At 34.6% G+C, this 19,448-nt stretch overlaps 1 protein-coding gene across 1 annotated transcript in view; it reads right to left on the bottom strand.

The window, feature by feature from the left end:
* NCAPG (non-SMC condensin I complex subunit G) overlaps nucleotides 1-19,448 on the bottom strand; it is a 44,990-nt gene that overhangs the window by 14,702 nt on the left and 10,840 nt on the right. Inside the window, exons 8-14 of the mRNA XM_068975371.1 lie at nucleotides 18,953-19,093; nucleotides 18,273-18,396; nucleotides 16,207-16,296; nucleotides 15,721-15,900; nucleotides 10,551-10,661; nucleotides 8,276-8,395; nucleotides 1,909-2,136 (exon numbers count right to left, since the gene is read on the bottom strand). Of these exons, the coding sequence (XP_068831472.1) occupies nucleotides 1,909-2,136; nucleotides 8,276-8,395; nucleotides 10,551-10,661; nucleotides 15,721-15,900; nucleotides 16,207-16,296; nucleotides 18,273-18,396; nucleotides 18,953-19,093 (994 nt within the window). The remainder of the gene's footprint in view (nucleotides 1-1,908; nucleotides 2,137-8,275; nucleotides 8,396-10,550; nucleotides 10,662-15,720; nucleotides 15,901-16,206; nucleotides 16,297-18,272; nucleotides 18,397-18,952; nucleotides 19,094-19,448) is intronic.

Below are 19,448 nucleotides of genomic sequence, written 5' to 3'. Positions count from 1 at the left end.
AACCTAAAAAGAATTTAAGGGAAAAAAAAAACAAAACACCACAATGAGATATCACCTCACACTGTTAAAATGGTTTTATCAAAAAGACATTTGGCAAGGATGTGAAGAAAAAAGAACCTAAGTGCAGTCTTGGTGGGAATGTAAACTGGTGTAGTCATTATGAAAAGTAGAATGAAATTCTTCAAAACAGTAAAAACACAAATACTACATGATTCAGCAATCCCATTTTTGGGTATACATCCAAAGGAAATGAAAAGAGACTCTTGAAGACATATCTGCACTCCCATGTTCACTGTAGCTTTATTTACAAGAGCTAAGATATGGAAACAACTTATGTGTCCATTAGTGAATGAACAGAGAAGATGTGAGATATATAGTGCAATATTATTCAGCCATAAAAAAGGAAGGAAATCCTGCCATTTGCAACAACAGGACTAGACCCCGAGGACAATATACTAAGTGAAACAGCCCAATAAATACTTTCTTGGTATCACTTATATGTAGAAATCTTTCAAAAAGTTAAACTCAGAGAAACAGTAGAATGAATAGTAGTTACCACAGATTGGTGGGTGGGGGCAAATATAGAGAGGGTGGTAAAAGGGTGTATTTTCAGCTATAAGAAGTTCTATTATACCTTAAAAAAAAAAGATGAATAAGTTCTCGAGATCAAATATAAAATATGGTGGCAAATGATAACACTATAGTATTACTAAAATTTGCTGAGAGAACATAAATGTTCTAACTTTAAAGAGAAAGAAAGGTTGAGGATATATTAAGCAATTAGTTGGGATGAGGAGCAGAAGCAAAATCCTAAAACAGCAAAGAAGAATTAATATATGACCTGGTAACCCTACTTCTAGAAATATACTCAAAAGAACTGAAAATAGCTACTCAGCCATACATATCTTCATAGCAGCACTATTCACAACAACCAAAGGTGGAAACAGTCCAAATATCCTTCAGTGGATGAATGGCTAAACAAATTGTGGTATATACATAAAACAGAATATTATTCTGCCATAAGAAGGCTTGAGACACAAGTCACAACATAGATAAATCTTGAAAAAAAGCTAAGTGAAAGAAAGTAGACAGGAAGTCAAATATTATATGATTCCATTTATAGGAAATATCCAGAAGAGTTATATCCATAGAGACAAAATGCAAATTGATGGTTGTTACAGGCTGTTAGAAGGAGACACTGGGAGCAACCACTTAATCTTTGGAGATATAAAAATGTTTTAAAAATTAGAGGCAGTGGTTGCACTACACTGTCAGTTAATTGTTCACTCTAAAATTGTTACTCTATGTTATATCAATTTCATCTCAATAAAAATTAAAAATTTTGTAATTTAAATGTTTATAGATGCTTTAAAAATGTAGTTAATGAGTATCTTAAGGAAAGAGATCTAAGCCCATACCATATCTTAGAACTTGTACCCACTCAATATAAGATTATTTTAAATTATTTCTTAAGACTCTTTGGGAGGGCTTCCCTGGCAGTCCAGTGGTTAAGACTCCGTGTTTTCAGTGCAGGGGGTGGAGTTCAATTCCTGGTCGAGGAACTAAAATCCCCATGCCGTAATAGAAAAAAAAAAAAAGAAAAAAAAAAAAACTCCTGGGTAAGAAATTTGTAAGTCATAGACCATAAGACAGAGAAAAAAGATGAAAAACAACAACCTCCCAATAGTCATTTCATTTTTGTTTACACTTCAATTCTCTAAACATGTAATTTGATAGTGGGAAATTAGGTATATTACAAGTGAAAGCATTTAATTATGATATTCAAAAGGCAAAAATTTTAAAAATGCCAGCCAAGTTTAAACTTCAGCTTAAAAAACTAAAAAGAACATAAACATATACACGCTAAAAATGACCTTGCACACTAACAGGGCCATGATTATTTCTTACCTCACTATCCAAGAAATCAGAAAGTAGTTTCAGAACATTCTTGGCTATAGCTGTCTCTTCTTCAGATTCTTTTGACTCTTGCTCTTCATTGGAATTTACTTCTGCACCTTCCTTTTGAGTAGCTTTGATTTTTTTAGTTTTAAATGGTTCAAATCCAAATGTCATCAGTTGATCAAAGATTGCCTTTAAAGCACTTATTTTTATTGTCACATCATCAATTTGCAAAACCTAAATTGAAACAACATCCCCCACCAAAAATAAATGAGGTACACTTTCATTCTGTTCACACAACATAAAATTAACATATATCTTAGTCTAATTTCAACAGTGTCACGTCTACATATAATATTTTAAAAAACTTAATTAAAATTTATTCTAAAGTTATTGTTATTTATACCATGACACTTAGTTACATTTCTTTCAGAAAAAGTTCATCAGTCAGTAAAAATTTCCTGAACTAGAATCAAGCAGAATTATTTGTTCCTTTTATATATAAAAATGTGTATGAGTATATGTTCAATGAGTATATGTTCAACTATGATTTTATTATGTTTTTAAGATCTAGAAAAACTGTTCTATTATATTGTAATTGTTTAGGGCTATTTATAAAGACAAAAATATTACATCCTAACTAATGAAAAGCATTTACTGGAACATCAGTATTCCTCTAAGCTATGAAGCTTCATTAAAGACAACTTTTTTTTCTTATTAGTGCGATAAATTCAGATTTCATTAATCATCAATTAATTTTCATCGAACTGGAAGGAAGTAAATCACAAAACCCAGCAGTTTGTATGAGTATCTTAAGTTAAGAAAACTGAATTCCTATAAACTAAATTTAAAAGCCAAGAAAAAAGCAGAGTTGAATATTTCTACTATGAAGAAATTTACTATTGGTATGTTCTCTAATGTACTTAAATTTTGGTCATTGATATGCTTGATTGATTGATAAGCTATACAGCTTAGCCCATAGAATGAAAAAAAAAAATATATCACCAGCAGGTCTGTCAAATAAATGAATTGAGAAAAATGGCTCAGAATTACAAAACTTAATTTCAAGATATATCTATTACATTTTCTTATGTCAAGACTTGCAAATTTTCCAAATCCAAACGCTTATTTCTAAGAATGTACTGTCATGACCATCCTCTACAAATTTTAAACACACTACTCTCTCAACAGCATCTTGGCTTTCCTTGCCCTTTTCAGTCCTTTACTGGCTAGCAACAGCTCTTTAATTGGATATTTTTTAAAGAAAGATTTTAAAATTAAGTAATTTCCCTCTTCTGCCTTTCTAACAAGTGTGGATATATTTCTTAAATCAGTTTCTGCTAGTCAAACTTGATTAAAAAAAAAAATGATTTCTTACTTTCCCAAAATATAGCTCTTTTCCCTTAATCTAAAATCTTCCAATGATAGCTCTGAAAATACCTTAATAAACAACTGAATCTGCTATAGTTAAATTCTTTTGATTGCAAATCCTTTTGAAAATCTAATAAAAGTCCACCCCAGAATAACATTCAAAACAGAGGCAAAATTCCATATACAATTTATTTTACTGCATTTGTATCTGGTATCACTCAGATTTTTAATGTACAAAAAATTATATTGTTATTTTTCAGACAAACATTAATAGCCAGTCCCTGAAAAAAGTTCAGAGATCAAAGTTAAAAGTTAAAAAAAAAGGTCAATTTTAATTCCACGACAAGGCTACTATTAAGTATTTTGATTTGATATTAAGGTAAAATTATGAAATGGTCTTGATAGGGAACATTCATTTATTTTTCACATGAACTTGCTTTTGGCAATTCTTTTCACTATAGAAAATTATACAGGAGAAAACAACACTCCTATAGCTCTGTCAAATGGGGGATAAGTTTAGTATTAAATAACTTCCTAATGCTCCAGGACACTCTTAAGCATTAAATTCATATTACATTTCTTCTAAGATGACCAAAACACTTATTATTCATGTCGTTGTCACACTGTATTAGTCACTCAATTGTGCCCTACTCCTTGTGACCCCATGGACTGTAGCCCCTTAGGCTCTTCTGTCCATGGTATTCTCCAGGCAAGAATACTAGAGCTGGGTTTCCATTTCCTTCTCTATATTATTCATGTTATATTAACAAAATTTAAAAAGATCAAAATTCACATTTCAAATTTGAAAGTCAAGTGCATGACTATACCTTTGGAATGAGTTCTAGGCTTTTTTTTTTTTGCTGCAGTACTAGAAATTTTATATAATTGTCTAACTTTAACCTCCTCTATCAGCATTCCAATTTGAAAACAACTTGTAAATTTTCAGAAGTACTCATAATGGTATATAGGGCATCTTGATAAATGTTTTACCTCATTTTTAGAGTCAGAAAGCACTGTACTTAGTAAGCTAGACATAAATGAATCCTTCACTATCAAATGTTCCAGTAAGATTTTTCTTCCACTTAAAAAAAAAAGTGATGACTAGGGGTCAATCTAGGAGAAGGCAATGGCACCCCACTCCAGTACTCTTGCCTGGAACATCCCACGGACGGAGCCTGGTGGGCTGCAATCCATGGGGTCATGAAGAGTCGGACACAACTGAGCGACTTCACTTTCACTTTTCACTTTCTTGCACTGGAGAAGGAAATGGCAACCCACTCCAGTGTTCTTGCCTGGAAATCCGAGGGACAGGGGAGCCTGGTGGGCTGCCGTCTATGGGGTCGCACGGAGTTGGACACGACTGAAATGGGATTTCTTTGGAAATAATGATGCTAAAGCTGAAACTCCAGTACTTTGGCCACCTCATGCGAAGAGTTGACTCATTGGAAAAGACTCTGATGCTGGGAGGGATTGGGGGCAGGAGGAGAAGGGGACGACAGAGGATGAAATGGCTGCATGGCATCACTGACTCGATGGACATGAGTCTGAGTGAACTCCGGGAGTTGGTGATGGACAGGGAGGCCTGGCGTGCTGCGATTCATGGGGTCGCAAAGAGTTGGACACAACTGAGCAACTGAACTGAACTGAACTGAAATGACTTAGCAGCAGGGGTCAATCTACACTTCACTACCCTTCCTCTACAAAGCCAAGAAATTGAAGTTGAGAACTTACTTGTTTAATTTCTTAGCAAAATCTCTTTGAAAATGTAGGATTTTATTTCCTGGGTATCTATAAAGCCAATAAAATTCACAATAGTAGATGGGACTCCTTTTAGAATTACTAGTAGAATCACTGATGCCAATACCTGCTGATTTAAATAGTAATGGGAGATTTATTCTACATCTTGGAGCAAAACCAGATATATGGCTAAGTGCTATAAATGATTCATCTGGTCAAAGAACAAAATCTTTCTCCCAGTTTGAAAAAAAACTATACACCATTTTAAAGATAATACGTGACATTCCAAGTTTCCAAAAGAATCTCACATAATAGAAATTTTACTCTGATAACAAGCATGGGCTGATAAATATAAAAAAAACAACATTAGGAATTTAATCCTTGTACATTAAATGAACTGATTAGATGCGAAGTACTCCAAAAAAGGAAATTATAACCAAACACTGAAATCTCTGAGATCTTTAAAAAAAAAAAAAGTATGGTTTAAATTTTTTTTCCTTTGATACAAGTCACAAACAGTTTGATCATTTCCAGAACACATGACTTACCCATGTCTTCCCTAACTGTATGCTTTCTTTTTCTTGGCAATATCATATGCAACATTAAAGGAAGTTTCATTTGGGCCTAGCTTTACTTGGAAAATACACTTCCCTCCATCTCCCTACATTGTCACAAAAGGACAGTGTGATTCATGTAGCACTTGGTATTGTCAAATGTAGTGGAATAAAAAAGCTGCAAGGTATTTTTGTGCAAATTGCTTGCCAACAGGTAAATGGGAGCACTTTTCGTGTTAACTTGAAAATAACATGTGAGATATCTTTCAGGAAGATTATTTTAAAAGACTCAACCCAATCAATAGCTGAATTTCCCCCAAGATCAAAAATTCCTTGCTGCTTTTTTATCCCACTACATTAGACAAGAGATGGAGGGAAGTATATTTTCCAAGTAAAGCTAGGACCAAATGTTAAAAACAGATGTCCAAAGGAGCTAAAAAGTCAAATACATTCCACTGATACACTAGACTTAATCCCCTCTTGTCTACTCAATAGCACTCAAGCAGCTGAGCACCCTCTCTTCCCTATATTTTCACTTTTTTTGTTTCATGTGGGTCATTCTCATTAGGGTAAACAGGCTTTAATTTTCTCCATCTTAAAAAAAATTGAAACCAAAAAAACTTTTTTTTACCCCATATCCTCTCTTGCTACCCCTCCATTTCTGTTACTCCTAACAAAGCATAATCTTGAAAGAACAGTCTACACTGGCTATCTCCAATCCTTCTCCCAGAATCCTCTACTCAATAATTCTCTCTTTGGATCACTCCAATAGACTTTGACCTTCACATAAACTACTTTCATGAAAGTCACCAAACACTGCCTCACTTGCCAAAAATGGTCAACCATGAAGTCTTATACCAACCTGTCACAAGCATTAGACAGTTGGGTCATCTTGGCCTCATTAAAATATCATCTTCACTTGGTTTCTAGGACGTCACACTCTTCCCTAACTATCTACTTCACCTTGGTCTTAACTGGTTCCTCCTCATCTCCCTTACCTTAAATGTTGCCTGAGCCCTAGGGAACTACAAAGTTGAGATCTCTTCTCAAACTACATGCATTTGTCAGGTAACATCCAAACTCTAGGCATCAGATACTATTATAGAATAAAGACTCCCAGATCCATGTGCTCAGTCTAGGCCTGTCTACTAGCTCCAAACCCACATCCAAATGTCTATCCAATACACACCCACTTGTATGTGATGGACAGGGAGGCCTGGCGTGCTGTGATTCATGGGGTCGCAAAGAGTCAGACACGACTGAGTGACTGAACTGAACTGTACCTCCAATTTCAAACTTACCATGTCTAAAATTGAACTCCTTGTCTCACTTACCTGCCATAAAACCTGTTATTCTGTTTTCCTTATCACAGGAAAGGGTAACTCCATCTTTCCACCTCTTCTGGCCAAATTCCTGTTTCCTTCCTCTTCTTTTTCTCACATGACACATTAAATTCATCAGCAAATTCTACAGACATCATCCTTCAGACTTAAACTACCATCACTTCTCATGACCCCCAAAATCATAACACTGGTCCAGGTCATCAATATCTCTTTCCAGGATTATTACAATACCTCATGAGTACCCGTGCTTCCATACTTATATCCCTGTAATTACTACTAGGGATCTGCAAACTATGACTTATGGACCAAATCCAGTTTGCTGCCTGCTTTTAAACAGACTCTAAGTCAAGAATAAAATTGTACATTTTTAAATGGTTAAAAACTAATATCTCATTATGTGCTAAAATTATATGAAATTTAAATTTCAAATTCCATAAGTGTAAGTTTTATTGATCTACAACTACACCTAATAATATATCTCATCTACAGATGTTTTCAACCACTACAGCAGGGCAAGAGTTCAGACAGACCATAAGCCCTGCAAAGTCTACAATATTTACTCTCTAGACCTTTATAGAAAAGATTTGCCAATCCATGGTCAAACTAACACTATACCCAGTCAGAGCATAAAAATCCTCTACTCAAAATCTTCCAGTTCCTTCCCATCTATTCACTGTGAAGCTACATCTTTATAGACTAGACATCCCTAAAGACATGGATGTCAGCTACCTACAAACTCTTTTTTCTACTATTCTTCCCTTTGTTCAGTCTGCCCTAGCCATATGAGGTCCTGCTCCTTGAACATGTAAAGCAAAATCCTACTGCAGGGCCCCCCCGCTGCTCTTCCCTCTCTTTGGAAACTTCTTAACCCAGATCTACATGGTTCATTCTCACTCCTCTCTGGTAATGGCCCAAATTTCAACTTATTAGTGAGGTCTTTCTCGATCAAACTGCTCCCACTCCCTATTCCCAGTCTTGATTTCCTTCCTCTGCTTTTTCTCCATCTGACATACTATTTACTGTCTATTTTCCACTGTGTATTTCCTCTGCAACATTTATCTTGTGTTTTTCATTACCTATTTTATTTTTTCCTAAGTTAGAATAATGCAGGGCATATTATATGCACTCAATATAATTTGCTATACGATTAATTTTAAAATAACCTTAAATAATTGAATTTCGTCTTCTACAAAAAAATTTTAATAATAGAAAAATCAAAAGATTAAAAACTGAGTTCCGAAAAGTCATCCATCATCATCAACATCAATAAGCCATGGAACAGATTAAACTTATAATACTAACACATTCAGACATACTGAGTATTTATTTCAGTAAGTATAATCATGATTTTAATCACATGATAAATCTTACCTGCAGTAGTAATACAAAGTGTTTACTTGCAAAATCCTGATTCTGCAGTCCACAGCATCCCAAACACAATACGGCCAAATTTCTTACTACAGGATGAACATTTATTATTCCAGGAAGAATCTAAAATGAATTAGAAATTAAAATAATTTTGACTAGAGGAAGAAATTTAAAACAGTATATTAAAAAGGTGGTCAAAATGAAAATTTCTGTAAGACCTCATAGATCTATTTTTTCCTCACAGATCTGCATTTTCATATATAGTCTATTAACTCAAAAAAGTAAATTGTTAAAACATAAGAATACAGTCAGAGCAAAATACAGTCCTTATATTCCCTCCACCTCCCCAAACTGACTCAGTGGCTTCCCAGTGCTCAAAGAGAAGATACATCTCCATATTGTGTAGTCTTTCCCAGTACCATCTCGTACCACACTATCCCTTGCTCTTGTTTATTCAATTGATCTGATTTCAATGTCTCCCAATTGGTGCTATCCACTAGGGACATAATGCAAGTCACATATGTCATTTTAAATTTTCTAATAGCCACATTACATTGTATTCCAAAATAAAATATTATCAACACATGTAATCAATATTTAAAAATCGAGATAATATTTTTAGCTGTGGTTTCAAAAAATTTTATAAAAAAGTGATATAACATGTTGTTTGTACTAAGTCTTTGAAACCCAATGTCTTTTTACATTTATAAATATATATTTACAATAGTTTTTAATAGTCATAGGTTTTTAATATCCACATGTTGCTGGTGGCTACAGTATTCACAAGAGTAAATCTACACCATTCTTCCCTTCCTTTTCCACATATTTAATATGCCCACTCAAATGTCACCTCAAGATCACCCTCCATGAACAGATGAAGCTCATTATCTTAAGTTAACATATGACCATAAAGCTTTTCTTCATAGCAATTATCAATGGCATAAGCTTTCACTTGTTTATTTGATTCATGTCCCCTCTCACTTGACCAAAAGATCTACCAAGGGCAGTCTACATGTGTTTTGTAAATCATGTATACTCTATCCTCAATACTGAGTGTATAGTACATGATACACTATAATAAACAATATTATTTATATTTCTCATAAAATTATTAATATTTATTCACTTTCATTTTTAAAGCACAGTAATTCCATTAAAATATTATTACTCCTATACCTAAATACCTTATTCTAAAGGTCTGGAATCTTTAGACAGATTACTTTTATATATTTAAAATCATTATGACCATTCAATTTTGTATTCTTTATTTCCTCAATATTGTATGTGTTTTCCCACATATATATATGTCTTTGTAATTACTGTTTTAATTGTGTAATTATATCATAATTTATCATTCTCCTGCAACAGAACCAGACATAAAGCACACAGCAGAATTTTAAAATACCACTTTTCACTAGAGACATCTTCTTCCTTAAAATTAAAACTAAATTCTAGAGATTTAATAGATCTAGTTTTAATCAGCTCTGGACTGTTGTAAATAATAATCGGATTTCTTTACTATATTGACAAACTCATGACAATCCAAGGAACTAGATTTTAGATCACAATTGTTGGCTGTTTCTCACTAATCCCAAGTGAAAAAACCTTGGGGAAAATCCTGGAAGAGCTTGGATACATTTAAAATTTGCTTTGGATAAGCAGCAATATTAAAAAAATACTCTAAGGCTGCATGTCTAATACCGTCACCATTAACCACATGATTGAGATGTGCTTTAAGACTTAGTATGAAGAAAAGAATTTAATTTTTATGTTGACTAACTGATGAAATTATAATATTTGGGATATACTGAGTTAAATAAATTAATATTTCACATGTTTCTTTTTAATTTTTAAATGCAGCTACTAGAAAAGTTAAAGTTAACAGGTGGTTTGCATTATATTTCTATCAGACAATGTTGTTCTAAGGCTTGCAGAATTTATATCCCTCTGAGTAAAATGGAGATTACCTATGAAGGGTTACTTTAGTAAAAAGTCTCTTAAATATGCAGTAATAAACAAATTCCTTTCACAAGGCTTACAATGTAACTTTCTCAGTCTTTCTACACAGTAAGATTCTGGTACTTTAAATATTACAATTATATCTCAGTATTCCTCTTACTATTCAAAAAATGAAGATATTCTGCATCTCTCGCCAGTATAAAATAATTTTTTTAAACTTTCTAAAAGAATAATTATAACTTATATACCAGGTCTTTTACATGCATTATCTTAATTCTCACAATATAAAGCAGCTACTACATTATTTCTTTCAACATACCAAAGATTCAATGATGCCATCCATGGTTGCACCTATACCTGTTGAAGTGGACATCTGCTTCAATAGTTCATAGCATAAAATAAGACACTTCTGTAGGGTTTCAGCATCATTCTAAAACAAAACACAAGATATTCTGCATTAGTAAGAATATAGTCTGCCCACCTCTCAAATATTTACTTTCATAGAGTTTTTTTGTCTAAGACATGTTGTCTCTATACACATTCCCTGAACAACTTTAACCACTCACATAATTTACCATTTATGAGCTAGTTCAACTATTTTCTAAAGTTTCATATTCATATAGAAAACTGCCATAAGACATTTCCTCTTATACATCCAACAGGCTTTTTAAACTCAAAATGGCCAAAAGGGAACTAATTATTACCCAAATCCTTCCTCCTGTCCAACATCCATAAATACTGCTGCCATCTACCCAGGCATCCAAACCAAAAGACCTAGGATACACTCCTGACTCACTGTTCTCCCTGTTACTAACTCCAAAACATGTTTCAAATCCAGAACTTCTTTCCATATCCCCCATCATCATGTTCAGATCACAATCATCTCAATCCTACATTACTCTAAGTCTTCAAACTAGTATGTCTGCATGAAATTAATTTCCTGAGTAACAGTGATCCTCATAAGACATAAATCTCATTTTTAGTTCTACACCATGATCTTTAAAAGGTCAACATGGTCAAACAGATGCCAAGAGTAAACATCGACATTTTAAGAATCACTGAGCTAAAATGGACAGGAATGGGTGAATTTAATTCAGATGACCATTGTATCTACTACTGTGGACAAGACTCCCTTAGAAGAAATGGAGAAGCCCTCATAGTCAACAAAAGAATCTGAAATGCAGTACGTGGGTGCAATCTCAAAAATGACAGAATGATCTTGGTTTGTTTCCAAGTAATCCAAGGCTATGCCCTAACCACTAACGTTGAAGAAGCTGAAGTCGAATGGTTCTATGAAGACCTACAAGACGTTCTAGAACGAACACCAAAAAAAGATGTCCTTTTCTTCATAGGGGATGGGAATGCAAAAGTAGGAAGTCAAGACATACCTGGAGTAACAGGCAAGTTTGGCCTTTGACTAGAAAATGAAGCAGGGAAAAGGCGAAGAGTTTTTCCAAGAGAACGCACTATCATAGCAAACACCCTCTTTCAAAAACACAAGAGACAACTCTACATATAGACATCATCAGATGGTTGATACCAAAATCAGATTGATTGTATTCTTTGCAGCTGAAGATGGAGAAGCTCTACACAGTCAGCAAAAACAAGACCAGGGGAGCTGACTGTGGCTCAGATCATAAACTCCTTACTGCAAAATTCAGACTTCACTTAAAGAAAGTAGGGGAAACCACTAGGCCATTCAGGTATGACCCAAATCAAACTCCTTATGATTACACAGTGGAAGTGACAAGTAGATTCAAGGGGTTAGATCTGATACAGAGTGTCTAAAGAACTATAGGTGGAGGTTTGCAACACTGTACAGAAGGCAGTGATGAAAACCATCCCAAAGAAGAAGAAAAGCAACAAGGCAAACCGGTTGTCTGAGGCGGCCTTACAAATAGCTGAGAAAAGAAGCGAAGCGAAAGGCAAAGAAAGGGAAAGACATAACCAACTGAATGCAGAGTTCCAAAGAATAGCAAGGAGAAATAAAAGAGCCTTGTTCAGTGAACAATGCAAAGAAACAGAACAAAAGGACAGAAAACACTAGAGATCTCTTCAAGAAAACTGGAGATTCAAGGGAACATTTCATGCAAAGATGGGTACAATAAAGGACAGAATTGGCAAGGACATAACAGAAGCAGAAGAGATTAAGAAGAGGTGGCGAGAATAAACAGAACTATATAAAAAAGGTCTTAATGACTGGGATAACCACAATGGTGTGGTCACTCACCTAGAGCCAAACATCCTGGAGTGTGAAGTCACGTGGGCCTTAGGAAGCATTACTACGAGGAAAGCTAGTGGAGGTGATGGAATTTCAGCTGACCTACTTAAAATCCTAAAAGATGACACTGTTAAAGTGCTGCACCAATGTTAGCAAATCAGGAAAACTCAGCAGTGGCCACAGAACTGGAAAAGGTCAGTTTTCATTCCAGTCCCAAAGAAGGGCATTGCCAAAGAATGCTCAAACTACCGCACAACTGTGCTCATTTCATATGGTAGCAAGGTAATGCTCAAAATCCTTCAAGATAACCTTCAACAGTACATGAACCAAGAACTTCCAGATGTACAAGCTGGATCTAGAAAAGGCAGAAAAATCAGAGATCAAATGGCCATTATCCACTGGATCACAGAAAAAGCAAGAGAATTCCGGAAAAACACCTACTTCTGCTTATCTGACTACGCTAAAACCTTTGACTGTGTGGAGTATAACAAAGTCTGGAAAATTCTTAGAGAGATGGGAATACCAGACCACCTTACTTACCTCCTGAGAAACCTGTATGAAGGTCATGAAGCAATAGTTACAACCAGACATGGAACAACGAACTGATTCAAAATTGGGGAACGAGTACATCTAGGCTGTATATTGTCACCCTGCTTATTTAACTTCTATGCAGAGTACATATTTTGAAATACTGGGCCAGATGAAGCACAAGCTGGAATCAAGACTGCCAGAAGAAATATCAACAACCTCAGATATACACATGATACCACCCTAATGGCAGAAAGCAAAGAGGAACTCAAAAGCCTCTTGATGAAGGTGAAAGAGAATGAAAAAGCTGGCTTAAAACTCAATATTCAAAAAACAAAGATCATGGCAACCCGTCTCATTGCTTCATGGCAAATAGATGGGGGGAAAATGGAAACAGTGACAGACTTCTATTTTCTTGGACTCCAAAATCACTGCAAATAGTGACTACAGTTATGAAATTAAAAGACACTTGCTCCTTGGAAGAAAAGCTATGAACAACCTACACAGTGTATTAAAAAGCAGACGTCACTTTGCCAAATCAATAAGGTCCACCTAGTCAAAGCTATGGTTTTTCCAATAGTTATGTATGGATGTGAGAGTTGGACCATAAAGAAGGCAGAGCACTGAAGAATTGATGCTTTCAAACTGTGGTGCTGGAGAAGACTCTTGAGAGTCCTTTGGACTGCAAGGAGATCAAACCAGTCAATCATAAAGGAAATCAACCCTGAATATGGAAGGACTTCTTTGGAAGGACTGATGCTGAAGCTGAAGATCCAATATTTGGCCACCTGATGTGCAAAGCCGACTCACTGGAAAAGACTCATGCTGGGAAAGATTGAAGGCAGGAAGAGAAGGGGATGAGAGAGGATGAGATGGTTGGATGGCATCACCAACTCAATGGACTGAGTTTGAGGAAACTCTAGGACATAGTGAAGGACAGGGAAGCCTGGCATGCTGCAATCCATGGGGTTACAAAGAGTTGGATACAACTTAGCAACAGAACAACAACATGATCTTTGGGTAAGGCACAATTTTTAAAAGATTGCTTATACAAGGCCTTACATGAATTGGCCCTTAAAATTTTTCCCCCAGGTTTATCTTTTACCTCTTCCCGTCAATTCTATAGTCACACAGACCTTAAGTTTTTTTTAACATAACAGGCACTCTTTAACTTCTAGGCCTTCACACATGTCACTCCATCTGCCTATAACATTTCTCTAACAACTCATTGCAGAAAGATGACACAGAGTTCAGTAAAAGCACAACAAAAGCCACATGCCTGGGTCTGAATCCTGCCTCCATCATTTACTATCTATATAACTTTAGGCAAGTTACTTGCCTTCTATAAAACTAGGATAATTGTACTAATTCCACTAGGTCATAGTGAGAATCAAATGAATTCACACTCATGAATATCTGCCCCCCTCCGACACACACACAAAAGAATCCTGTAACTACTAGCTTAAAAATCATTTTTCAAATCTCAAGTTAAACATTATTCTTCTAGCGAAGTCAACACCACACTATGTGGTTTAGATGCCTCTCCTACCCTTACCTGGCTATAGCATTTATTACACTATTCTATGATTATACTGTAACAGACTCATAACCCTTAGATAGGACAAATGAACACATAAACGGTCAAATCAAGTAAAGTTAAACAGATAATATTAATCATGACAGATCACCTTAGTCAAAATTTCTAATTCAGATCTGCAGTTTATATCATCTTTTCAGTTTCCATTTTCAATTTTTGCTTTAAATTTTCTCCTCAAATTTAAAAGCCCACTGAATTTGTCAAACAAAAGAAATAGCTACTAACTATGAAAATACAATTCAGGCATATCCATTGGGAAGGTGGGGTGTTACAGCAGGGAAGTCTATGGCTACAGAACTCAATCACATTAACTCACAAAACTCCCTGTACAGTAAACTCTTCTCTATCCAGCTTTCTCTTCATGAGAATAATCAGAGACCATTACAGAGTACTGAGAAGAGTTGCCCACGCTATACAGCAGGTTTTTATTAGTTACCTAGTTTATATAGTATCTCATTTAAGATAACAAAGTGACTTAGCTTTTTCTAAAACCAAAGAGTAATTAAACTTTAAAACATATGTGTAACAGCAGACATTCTATAGCTACATGTGTAACTATAGACATTCTTCTCCTAGCAGTGGAAAGATCATGAGTCTTCCACTTTCAAATAAGGAAAACGCATTTTCCTTTTCTAAATCATTTAAGACAAAATAAAACAAAAAACAAAGAGAAGGAAACCACTGGAAGGTAATTTTCCTTGGCAAGCAAGAAAGACTCTGGATCCTGCTGCTGCTGCTAAGTCATTTCAGTCGTGTCCGACTCTGCGCAACCCCACAGACAACAGCCCACCAGGCTCCCCCATCCCTGGGATTCCCCAGGCAAGAACACTGGAGTGGGTTACCATTTCCTTCCCCAATGCATGAAAGTGAAAAGTGAAAGTGAAGTCATTTTAGATCCTAGGGATTAGCATGACAAGGGAGCAAATCAAATAAAGTCCTAGCTATAATATTTAAAGTTCATTAAAGCTTTCTGAAGTCCAAAACAGAAAGGAACTGGCAGAAAAATATAATTTTCATATTATTTCATGGTACTGTTAAAAATCCCTCCAAAGGGAATATATTCTGGCAACTGAATTAGGCAAACAAGGTTTAATTATGATGATTAATAGCAGCTGAAATTTACTGTAAAAAAGTTACCTATACCTTCTCTATCTGGACTTCCTTCATTTCATGTTGCTCTGTCTCTTTCAATAGGTTTATTTTGGCATCCTCTAATGCTTTTATTTCTTCTTTTAATTCTGATGCTCGATGAAAATCCTGTAAGGTAATGCAATTTTCCAAAGAGTCTTTTGCCTCAATAAGTTTAACTTTTATTTCGGCCATCTAAGAAAAGATATAAATTGTATAAACACCAAACAAAAACGATTAATACAAAATCTGTAGCAAACTAAACAGTATTATTAACATCTCAACCATAAGTCAGGCACATATAGAAAAAGTCGTAGTCTTCCTGAAACAGACTGGAAAATCTTTCAACTCACATAATCTGATAACATTTTGACACTCTTATAGTTTAATAGTTAATCTATAATTTAACTTTGTGAGAGAAATTTTGAAAATGTACAAGAAATAAAAGACTTGCACACCTACATTCTAGTCAAGCATTTCTTTAATTTAGAAGAGAGTTACCTTAAGCTCTTTCTTTCTTGCATCAGCTGGATCATTATTAACACCAACAGTAACAATGGGTGCCCGAATCTCTGAGATAATTTCTGTAACCTGGTAAGTTATAATTCAGAATAAATGTTTTAATATATGTTATACAACAGAAAATGACATTCACCTGTTACACAAAACTCCAAACAGTATCCACAATCTTTTGAAAAACAGAGCAAAACATATAAGCAAAAATGGTACACATTCTATTTCCTAGACAATTTTAGAAAAAAGTGACCAAACAATACATCTGACTAAAAACTCTTAATATTATGGGAAGGTAAATAGGCATATAGACACTGAAAATAAATTCTCTTTTATACAGTGCTTAGAAACAGGAAAAAAATGAAAAAAGCCTGTAATCTTAGGTACCATAAAACTAAAATTTTCTGCCTCTAATCCTCAACTCCCTCTCTTATCAAGCTACAATGGGAGTGGAACACAGAAATAAGAATATTCTTTAATTCTTCCTTTCGGCACACAAGGCAGAATGACAGCAAACTAAACACTTTCCTTTCAGAGACACTAGGCACTGGAGTTGGCAGATTCAGGAAAAAGTTGCATCCCTAATGAAGGTACATTAAACAGGTCCTGTATAACCACTAATTGTCAATGTTGCAGAAGGAATTTATATATTACCTGTATAAGGAAGGGCTAGAAAAGACAACCTTTGAAGTAACTTGTGATTTACAATTTTACGAAAATCAATGATACAAGTCTGTCTTTTAGAATACCCTAGAGAAAAATGACAGTACTTGAAAATAGTAATATAATTTTAAAAAAATCTTTTATCTAAAAAAAATAAAGATACTTATTTTTAAGATACTTATTTACCAAGCACTTTACCAAAAATAAAGATACTTATTTACCAAGCACTTTATGAAAATTATTTCATGGAACAATAAAAAATTAATATTGTTATTCTTATTTTGCAAACAAATAAAAATTCTAAATTAAATAATTTGGGTAAAGTCACAAATTCAGAAAGTGTCCAATGGGAAATGAACCCAAAGTGAAGAGGAACTTAAGAGCCTCTTAATGAGGGTGAAGGAGGAGAGTGAAAGCTGGCTTAAAACTCAACATTAAGAAAAATAAGATCATGGCATCTGGTCCCATCACTTCATGGCTAATAGAAAGGGAAAAGGTGGAAGCAGTGACAGATTTCCCTTTCTTGGTCTCTAAAATCACAGGGGATGGTGACTATACCATGAAATTAGAAGACAACTACTTGGCAGGAAAGCCATGACAAACCTAGACAGTATGTTAAAAAGCAAAGACATCACTTTGCCAACAAAGGTCCACATAGTTGAAGCTATGGTTTTTCCAATAGTCATGTATGGATGTAAGAGCTGGACAATAAAGACGGCAGCGAGCCGAAGAATTGATGCTTTCAAACTGCGGTGCTGGAAAAGACTCTTGAGAGTCCCTTGGAAAGCAAGGAGATCAAACCAGTCCATCCTAAAGGAAATCAGTCCAGAATATTTATTGGAAGGACTGATGCTGAAGCTGAAGCTCCAATACTTTGGCCACCTGATGGGAAGAATCGACTCATTGGAAAAGACCCTGATGCTGGTAAAGATTGAAGACAGAAGAAGAGGGCGACAGAGGATGAGATGGTTGGATGCCCAGAGTTGGGCAAACTCTGGGAGGTGGTGAGGGACAGGGAAGCCTGGTGTGCTGCATGCAGTCCATGGGGTCACAAAGAGTCGGAAACAACTTGGCCACTGAACAACAACAAATGTATAAATTCAGCAGGCTCTCAAACCTAGCAACCACTGCCTACGCCATGCCTTCCCTAAACTGCTCCATTTCAAACTGAATCAACACAATGATAGGCACAGTAAGAGAAGAAAAGAAATATTTTTTAAAATGTGTGTGTGAGAGGGACCGGGTTTTAAGAAGTTCAAAAGCTACACAAAGAGACAAAACTAAAACAAAAGCAATTAAAGACAAAGCCAAAAGCACTGAAAAGACAATTAACATTCAGTGTTATTGACCAAAATCTTTTATTTCTATCAACAATGAAGAAAATTACTTACAATTTGTATTCTTTTATTATCATCTATAATGATGTGGAGCAGTCTCTCAACAAGAAAAGAAATTAGGGATATTGGGACGGTAGGTAGAGTAAGAATCTCCTGTAAGATACTCAGCAATCGTTTCCTAAATTCAAGAAGAACTATTTTAATTTCAATACAAAAAGAGAAACACATTATATTTTAACCTATTCTGCAGACTTAATTTTCCTTCTTTTTTATATTTATCTCTATAGGTACAAAAATATATGTACAGACTTTAAGCCAAAAATTCACACTCTGAAAAAAAATATTTATAAATGACCCTAATAATCTTTCATAAATCAACATGATGAAATGACAAAATACCATAAGTGATTCAAATAATTTATACCATATTTATTATAGAGAGGACTAATAATACCAACAGAAAATTTTAAGCAAAAACCTGCAACTTTATTGTTTATTCTGATGAAACTGAATTAGAAACTCATATTTCCATATACATGTAACAGAGAAGAGAAACAGAGACAGTATGTATTTTCGCTTATATACTCCATATATGTATTATATATATAAGAGGAAAAAAAAACTTTATATAATACTTTAGAGACCTAGGTTAAATACATTTAATCATATGGTAATGACTGTATTTTAACAAAGACTATTAGGAGAGCAAGTTAGAACATTTAATTTAAATGTACCTTCCTCCTTCTTCATTGGTATCCAAAGACTTGATAATTAGAATCAATTGTTGACCTATGAATTCTTTTGTCATCAAATTGCCAATATAGGAAAAATCACCTCTCTGTTCTTCATTAACAACTGGAATGCTTTGAATATAACTAAAACAAGCACAATTAATAAAATGTAGAATTTGTTACAAAACATTGAACAGCTCCCCATTAAGTGAGAAAAGGGTCATTTTATGCCCTTATCAGTCCCAAGATTTATATATACCATTTATATATACCATTTTTTCATACCATGTAATACTAATGAGATTTAGAAACTAAATTCTGTGTTATTGTCATGAACTTTCGTGAACTTAATGGCTTGATTCAAAAGAACTTGGAAATATATTTTCATTAAAAATACACATTTCCTATGGGAAATTTTCAAAAGGTACATATTTATATCTCTTAATATAACTAATTACTTCAATGTCACTAGTATTCTCAATTATAAAGTTCTAAATCT

This window comes from Capricornis sumatraensis, chromosome 7, assembly GCF_032405125.1.
Source record: "Capricornis sumatraensis isolate serow.1 chromosome 7, serow.2, whole genome shotgun sequence".
NCBI lineage: Eukaryota > Metazoa > Chordata > Mammalia > Artiodactyla > Bovidae > Capricornis > Capricornis sumatraensis.
The sequence above is the reverse complement of the archived record's forward strand: the minus strand, read 5'-3'. Positions and strand labels throughout refer to the sequence as shown.